The sequence below is a fragment of the Colobus angolensis genome, unplaced genomic scaffold, assembly GCF_000951035.1.
Source record: "Colobus angolensis palliatus isolate OR3802 unplaced genomic scaffold, Cang.pa_1.0 Scaffold926, whole genome shotgun sequence".
In the NCBI taxonomy this organism is placed as follows: domain Eukaryota; kingdom Metazoa; phylum Chordata; class Mammalia; order Primates; family Cercopithecidae; genus Colobus; species Colobus angolensis.
The window spans coordinates 86,075-94,783 of record NW_012123221.1 but is presented as its reverse complement, the minus strand read 5'-3'; the positions used below and the strand labels follow the sequence as shown (position 1 = coordinate 94,783).

General features: G+C 36.7%; 1 protein-coding gene across 1 annotated transcript in view; it reads right to left on the bottom strand.

The window, feature by feature from the left end:
* Positions 1 to 2,947: 2,947 nt before the first annotated feature.
* Positions 2,948 to 8,709, bottom strand: part of LOC105504519 (dynein heavy chain 14, axonemal-like) — a gene marked incomplete at both ends in the record, with an annotated part of 80,855 nt that continues 75,093 nt past the window's right edge. The window contains one exon of the mRNA XM_011931978.1: positions 2,948 to 3,064. Coding sequence (XP_011787368.1) covers positions 2,948 to 3,064 — 117 coding nt within the window. The remainder of the gene's footprint in view (positions 3,065 to 8,709) is intronic.

The window sequence follows — 8,709 nt, the reverse complement described above, 5'->3', positions numbered from 1 at the left end:
ATGTTGGCCTGCCTTACTAGGTTGGGGAAGTTCTCCTGGATGATATCCTGAAGAGTGTTTTCCAACTTGTTTCCATTTTCCCCCTCACTTTCAGGCACACCAATCAGACCTAGATTTGTTTTTTTTCACATAATCCCATACTTCTTGGAGGCTTTGTTAATTTCTTTTTGCTCTTTTTCTCCACACTTCTCTTCTTGCTTCATTTCATTCATTTGATCTTCAATCATTGACACTCTTTCTTCCAGTTGATTGAGTTGGTTACTGAAGCTTGTGCATTTGTCATGTATTTCTCGTGTTATGGTTTTCATCTCTATCAGTTCTTTTGAGGTCTTCTCTGCATTGATTATTCTAGTTATCCATTCATCCATTCTTTTTTCAAGGGTTTTACTTTCTTTGCGCTGGTTATGTAGTTCTTCCTTTAGTTCTGAGAAGTTTGATCGACTGAAGCCTTTTCTCAACTCATCAAAGTCATTCTTTGTCCAGCTTTGATCCATTGCTGGTGATGAGCTGCATTCCTTTGGAGGGGGATATGCGCTCTGATTTTTTGAATTTCCAGCTTTTCTGCACTGCTTTTCCCCCATCTTTTTGGTTTTATCTGCCTTTGGTTTTTGATTATGGTGACGTACTGATGGGGTTTTGGTGTGGGTGTCCTTTCTATTTGTTAGTTTTCCTTCTAACAGTCAGGACCCTCAGCTGTAGGTCTGTTGGAGATTGCTTGAGGTCCAGTCCAGAACCTGTTTGCCTGGGTATCAGCAGCAGGTGCTGCAGGAGATAGAATATTGCTGAACAACGAGTGTTGCTGTCTGATACTTGCTCTGGAAGCTTCCTCTCAGGGGTGTACCCCACCGTGTGAGGTGTGAGGTGTCAGTCTGCACCTGGTGGGGGATGTCTCCCAGTTAGGCTACTCAGGGGTCAGGGACCCACTTAAGCAGGCAGTCTGTCCGTTCTCAGATCTCAACCTCTGTGCTGGGAGATCCACTGCTCTCTTCAAAGCTATCAGACAGGGGCATTTACCTCTACTGAGGTTTCTGCTGCTTTTTGTTTAGGTATGCCCTGTCCCCAGAGCTGAAATGTGTATTAATTATGATTCAAGTTCTGTCTGCTTTAACAAAGATCCAAATATAACCATAGCTTTTAAAGGTGGAAGTTGATTCCTCTCTTATGTAACAGCCCATGGTCTATATGTCAGCTCCACAGTGTTAGGAATCCAGGATTTTTAAATCTTTTTTCCTGCCATCCTTAGCCTGCACTTTCCATATCTAGGTTCTTGGTGGTTGCTTTAGGTCTCACCACCACATCTCAGGAGTAAGAAGGGGGAGAAAAAATTGGAGAACATGTGTACATTCCTTTCTTTTTAATTGTACAATCTGGAATTTGCATGATTCACCTCTAGTCACATCCCGCTGTATACAATCTGGTCACATAACCACACCTCTCTACAAGGGAGGTTTAGCTGAATGATGAAGTGTCTAGATGAATCTTCCAATGATAGAGTAACAGGAAAGAATAGAGATGGGAGTGACAAGCAGCAGTGAATGTCACACAGGGTATTGATGCAAGAGGTAACATTAATATTTAACTCTTTCATCATTTTCCTTTATATTTTCCTACCTTGCTATTAAAGAAGAACCACTTATATGTTTCCCTATAATCCCACACAACAAACAGGGTAAGCATATTAGAAAATAGATTGATTAATATGTCTGGAATGAATAAAGAAATTAATGAATGTTGGGTGACCTTCAAAACACATCTTCTGATAATAATAGATTAGGATTACTCTTTATAAGTAAAGAAGTATAAGAAAAAAAAATCCTACTCAACCAGAAAAGGAGACTTTTGAAGCACATCTAGGATGTCCAAACAATTTATCATATTGCGGTTTACCATTAAAAAAATTACATGGTGACATTTAAATTCTTGTTGCACGTTTGGGTTTGAAAGCCAGGCAATGTTTTAGCTACTTCTAAGCTCTTTGCCTGCAATTAGAGTAAGTGGCAACCAGAGGAAGTAATGTTTTAGATTTGGAGAAAACAGCTCTGGTTTCCCATGTGAGTGGTATACAAAGATGTGGAGTCACATGCTAATGATATTCAGTTATACTTTTCTACATAGTGGTAAAAAGCTAAGGCTCCGAGTCAGTATCAGCACTAACATATGAAATACAATTCACAGCTTGTAAACAAATATGATTGCCCATGAATATTTATTGTAACAAAATACTGAATAAAATAGTCTTGGCATTTCCAACAAAAATAAATGTAGAGTTAAAACTCTCTGGATGCTTTAGCATTCTGATAGCTCTGGTTGTTTGCTGTCAAAAGTTCTTACAACCAACTCTGAAATTCTTTTATGAGAGAAATCTGACTTCAAAGCAATTTGATTTGTATTTATTAAATTTCTAATATTTGCAAGAACTCTAAAGAGGCTTGATTATTAGATTCCTGCCTCTGCCTCAAATCTACCAAGCTCTAAAAGTGCAACAAGTTTCTTTTTTCTGCTATCTGTAGATGCAGAAGATTGGGAATAAAAACAATTTAGCATATATGGATATTTGTGAAACTATGATTATTCTTTTCTAATTAGCATTTTCATTTATAATGAAGTGTAAGTTTTCACATAAATGTTTTTCACATTTTACAAGTAGTCCTTTCCATTTTCTTGTCTCAATAATTACAGCTAATTGAAATAGATAGCACTCCTAGGAAGACTTTCAATGTGCTACAGTTTTACAATGTGCATTTGATTCAATAAAATATATTCTAAATTTCTCAGAAAGTAATATTCAAAGGTTATGTTTTTAAAGATGTATTTTATAAACATAGATCTAAACTGGTCTCTACACAAACTTATATTAATCCTCAAAGTTGCTGATATAATTACTTTTATAAATAGAGTATTCCCAATTTTCTAAAGTTACAAGTATGATTCTTATAATTATTCTTACCTCTTTGAATTAGTGTCTGATCATTAGGAACTAACTCTGACCAAGGTATGAATTCACATTGCTCTATATCCACAAAATATCCAAAGATAGAACATTCACCAGTTGGTAGGTTGATGCCTACAACCGAAAATGATAAATTCAACTAAGAAAGGGATTCAGTTATGGGATGTTTCACTAACCATGAAAACTCTCTCTGAAAGATTTGATTGTTGAACCAGAAATAATAAGCATTCACGAAGGTTATATCCAATTATATAAAATAGGCCTGTTTTTCCCCAATCTTCAATGTATAAAACTGAAGTTTTATTAGCTTCTTGTCCTCTTTATACCCAGAAAGCAAGGTGAAATATGATCTGATATTCCTTGAAATCTTACCCCAAAGTTTTGATTATTACCATGTGTTTGGATGCAGTTAAATGCCAGTAACATGCTGATTGTGGTCAAACCAATATATCAGAGAACTTTGTTATTTGTAAATCACACTTATCTTTCTACTATAAAAGTAATACATTTGCTTAGAAAATTCTTTTATTTAATTAATTAATTATTTATTTATTTTTTATTATACTTTAAGTTCTAGGGTACATGTGCATAACGTGCAGGTTTGTTACATATGTATACTTGTGCCATGTTGGTGTGCTGCACCCATCAACTCGTCAGCACCCATCAATTCATCATTTATATCATGTATAACTCCCAGTGCAATTCCTCCTCCCCATAATAGGCCCCAATGTGTGATGTTCCCCTTCCCGAGTCCAAGTGATCTCATTGTTCAGTTCTCACCTATGAGTGAGAACATGCGGTGTTTGGTTTTCTGTTCTTGTGATAGTTTGCTAAGAATGATGGTTTCCAGCTGCATCCATGTCCCTACAAAGGACACAAACTCATCCTTTTTTATGGCTGCATAGTATTCCATGGTGTATATGTGCCACATTTTCTTAATCCAGTCTGTCACAGATGGACATTTGGGTTGATTCCAAGTCTTTGCTATTGTGAATAGTGCTGCAATAAACATACGTGTGCATGTGTCTTTATAGCCGCATGATTTATAATCCTTTGGGTATATACCCAGTAGTGGGATGGCTGGGTCATATGGTACATCTAGTTCTAGATCCTTGAGGAATTGCCATACTGTTTTCCATAATGGTTGAACTAGTTTACAATCCCACCAACAGTGTAAAAGTGTTCCTATTTCTCCACATCCCCTCCAACACCTGTTGTTTCCTGACTTTTTAATGATTGCCATTCTAACTGGTGTGAGATGGTATCTCATTGTGGTTTTGATTTGCATTTCTCTGATGGCCAGTGATGATGAGCATTTTTTCATGTGTCTGTTGGCTGTATGAATGTCTTCTTTTGAGAAATGTCTGTTCATATCCTTTGCCCACTTTTTGATGGGGTTGTTTGTTTTTTTCTTGTATATTTGTTTGAGTTCTTTGTAGATTTCAGATATTAGCCCTTTGTCAGATGAGTAGATTGCAAAAATTTTCTCCCATTCTGTAGGTTTCCTGTTCACTCTGATGGTAGTTTCTTTTGCTGTGCAGAAGCTCTTTAGTTTAATTAGATCCCATTTGTCAATTTTGGCTTTTGCTGCCGTTGCTTTTGGTGTTTTAGACATGAAGTCCTTGCCCATGCCTATGTCCTGAATGGTACTACCTAAGTTTTCTTCTAGGGTTTTTATGGTATTAGGTCTAACATTTAAGTCTCTAATCCATCTTGAATTAATCTTCATATAAGGAGTAAGGAAAGGATCCAGTTTCAGCTTTCTACTTATGGCTAGCCAATTTTCCCAGCACCATTTATTAAATAGGGAATCCTTTCCCCATTTCTTGTTTCTCTCAGGTTTGTCAAAGATCAGATGGCTGTAGATGTGTGGTAGAATAATAAAAGTAAACTAATTTAGCCATGGATTCACCATAAGGTAATAACAATATTAATATTTCATATATTCTTACCACTTGAATGGTAAATAAATCTTTGAAAAAGTGTGTATGCAAATTTTTTTACCATTCTAAAAATAAATTGTGTTTTCTCATTATTGTGCTTTAAGAGTTCTTTATCTATTCTGGATATATCTTTGTTTGCTATGTAATTTATGTATGTTCTGTGAATCTGTGGCTTATCTTTCTATTACTTATTGTTATTCTCTTAATGGTATGTTCTTCAGAGCAAATGTTTTAATTAAATTTTTTTCTCTTATGGATTATGCTTTTAGTGTTGTACACAAGAACTCCTTGTCTACCTGAAGGACACAAAAGATTTTTTCTTGTCCTTCTTAAGAATTTTATAATTTAGACCAGGCGTGGTGGCTTATGCCTGTAATATCTGCCCTTTGGTAGGCCAAGGTGGGCAGATCACTTGAGGTCAGGAGTTTGAGACCAGCCTGGCCAACATGGTGGAATCCCGTCTCTACTGAAAATATAAAAATTAGCTGGGTGTGGTGACAGCTGCCTGTAATCCCAGCTACTTGGGAAGCTGAGGCAGGAAAATCACTTGAACCTGGGAGGTGGAAGTTGCAGTGAGCTGAGATCACTATAGCCTGGGCGACAAGAGCAAGACTCCATCTCAAAAAAAAGTTTATATTTTTACAATTTATATTTAGGCCTATCATCCATTTTAGTGTATAATATTAGTCTGTCAAATTCCTTTTTTTAAACATATAAATGTTCAGTTGGTCCAGTACCATTTACTGAAAAGACTATTCTATTAGTTAGCCTGGCCTGCCATAACAAAATACCGTAGACTGGGTGGCTTGAACAACAGAAATTTATTTTCTATTGTCTTTTGCATGTTCAAGTTTCCTTTTCTTCTAAGGATGCCAGTCAGATGGGATTAAGGCCACACTTCCAAGCATCTCTGTTATGGAGCTCTCACACTCCTGGCCTAATATACCTATCCTAATCACCCCAAGGCAAGGTATCAGATAGCCAGGGATGGCTCTGTTCCCCAGAACTTCCTGAAATTATTCAAACTAGCCAATCCCAAGTCCATTTACACTGCTTCACTCCTTCCTGCAGAAATCACAATAAAGGTACTTCCCCACAGTTCCCCTTTCTCCCTCTGCCTTGGGAGTGACCCCAGTGCTTCCCTCCTGAGTTGCCCAATGTGTCATGTTCTTTCTCTTCAGGAACCTGTGAGTATAACAAAACTGTAAAACCCTTTCCAGTTCCCTTTTCTTGAATGGAGTCTGGCCTCACCATACCTCACCCAAAGGAATATGGTAAAAACAGCATGCCACATACAATCTCTGTTGTATACTCTCCTTTATTTTCCTTTACAAATCCCTTAAAAATATAAAAATCATTCTTAGCTTACAGGCTGTACAGAAGTAGGCTACAAGCTGGAATTGCCTTACAGGTTGTAGTATGCTAATCCCTGGTTTAACTAAGTGTCCATGACTTTATTATATATCATTAGTCATTAGAGAAATGCAAATTAAAAACACAGTAAGATACACTTCATACCCACTGGAATGGCTATACTAAATGAGAAAGACAATGACAAATTGCCTCCAAATGTTGGGGAGGATTTGGAGAACAGGAACCCTAATATACTGTTGGTGGGAATGTAGACTAGTGCTGTCATTTTGGAAAAAAGTTTGGTTAAAAAAGTAAACCTAAAACTACCACAATATGACCCAGCAATTCTTGTCTTAGGCATCTATCCAAGAGAAATGAAAATATATGTCCATATAAAGACTTGCATATGATGCATAAAAGCATTATCCATAATAGCTCAAAACTTTAAGCAATCTAAATGTCCACCAACTGGTAAATGGATAGGCAAGATGTGATATATTCACAGAATGGAATATTATTCAGCAAATTAACTACTGATAGATGATACATCATAAATGAGCCTCAGAAACATTAGGATACATGAAATAAACCAGACCCAAGAGACCATATATTGTAGGAGTTGATTTCTTAAAATGCTTATTAAGGCTTAATTTACTAAGACAGCAAATTCATTGCCTACATTTGGGGATGGGAATAAGGATCAACTGTAAATGGGCATGGAGATCATAATGGAAAGATGAAAATTTTCTAAAACTGATGTGTGGTGATGGGTGCATTACTCAGTAAACTTACTAAAAAATCACTGATATATATACTTGAAGTGGGTGAATTTGATGGTATATAAAATATACCTCAATCAAGCTCTGTCTTCTCAGTTCAGTAAGGCCATTATGCTGTGCTTAGGTTCCCTTCCCTGGGCCATCATCTGGAAAGCTACTCCAGGTAGACAGCTGGGGCAATCATAGGGCTCATTTCATTTACTACCTGGGGCAAGGCCATGATTTATTACTGTCCATCCCAAATAAATGAGGATACTTCTTGTTTTCCTTCTTGATAGGGACTGAAAATGTATTCACCAGGTCAAGAACACATACCAAATGCCAGAGATTGAGATGGCCTACTCTGGTAAAAATAGCTGCCAATGTGACTAGGATTACTATTTGTTTAAGATTATTATAGTCCACCATGACCCAGCTTGATCCATCTTTTTTATTTCAAAAGATCAGGTTAGTGAATTAAGTAGGAATATAATGGATAACTCACACCTGCATCTTTGAAGACCTGAGGAGGTCATTGATATCTGCCATTTCTTCCAGGATGCAGTATTGGTTTGAGGTCTGTGGACTGAGAATTGGCTGTGGGAGGGGCTTTCATTTGGCTTCTCATGCCATTATAAATCTTATTCCACAGGTCATGAAATTAAGGTGAGGCTGTTTGCCAGTGCTAAGTATATCTATTCTGATTACACACCCAGGTGCTGGGGAAATGAGCACTGGACGAGTCCGTGAACAAACTACAATGGAGTTGTACCAGGACCTTATCATCTTTCCTCTATAAGCCCCCACTCTAATAGAGGGAACATGACATTCTTTTGGTTCTACAGGTGTAGCTATTAGCTCAAATCCTGTATCCAACTATCCTTCAAAGAACTGCCATTCCCCTTTACCCCAGTTATAGTAACTCTAACAAATGACTTTAGGTTCCTATTTGCTATGTCATTGCAGATACTTCCTCAAGTTGAACTGCCTTTTCCTTCCTGAGATCTGAGTGCTAGGGGTGCTCATTGTTATTGGGTGTCACTCTTCTAGGCTCTGTCAGCACAGAGCTAAGAAATACATGTACATTTACTGACCCGGGTATATACTGTGTTTTCTTTTGGTTTGTATTTGCATTACATATAATTATTAATTACCTTATTCTAAACTCTTCTGTGTGCTTCAAATTAACTTATTATATTTATACGTTTTTCTAACAAATCTAAGGTTATCTGATATTTCTACACTATTCTCAAACACAACAAAGACCTTAGCACACTTCCACTACGTATTGAACACCCCCCTTCCCCCTCTTCCATCTTGTTTTGTGTATAATTTTGATTTTATCTTTTTAATAAAAAGTTAGTTTATAATCAATAGTTTTATCAGTCTATTGATCTATATTACCAAGTTCTATGCTCATCATTATTCTTATATTGGTTACTATCCCACTGTATATATTAGTCTTCTTGCTGAAGTACATCCTTTAATACTTCTTTTGTACATGAGTTATAGGTGTTTGACGATTTCAGTCTTCATATGTCTGAATGGATCTTTATTTTGATGTTATTCTTAAATGATAGCTTCTAAGGATAAAAATTTAGGTTCCTTCATCCATTTGAAGATATTATTACCTTATCTTCTGATCTCTATTGTTGCTAATAAAAATTGTCTCCTTCTCCTTCCCTTCTTCTTCTTCTTCTTCTTC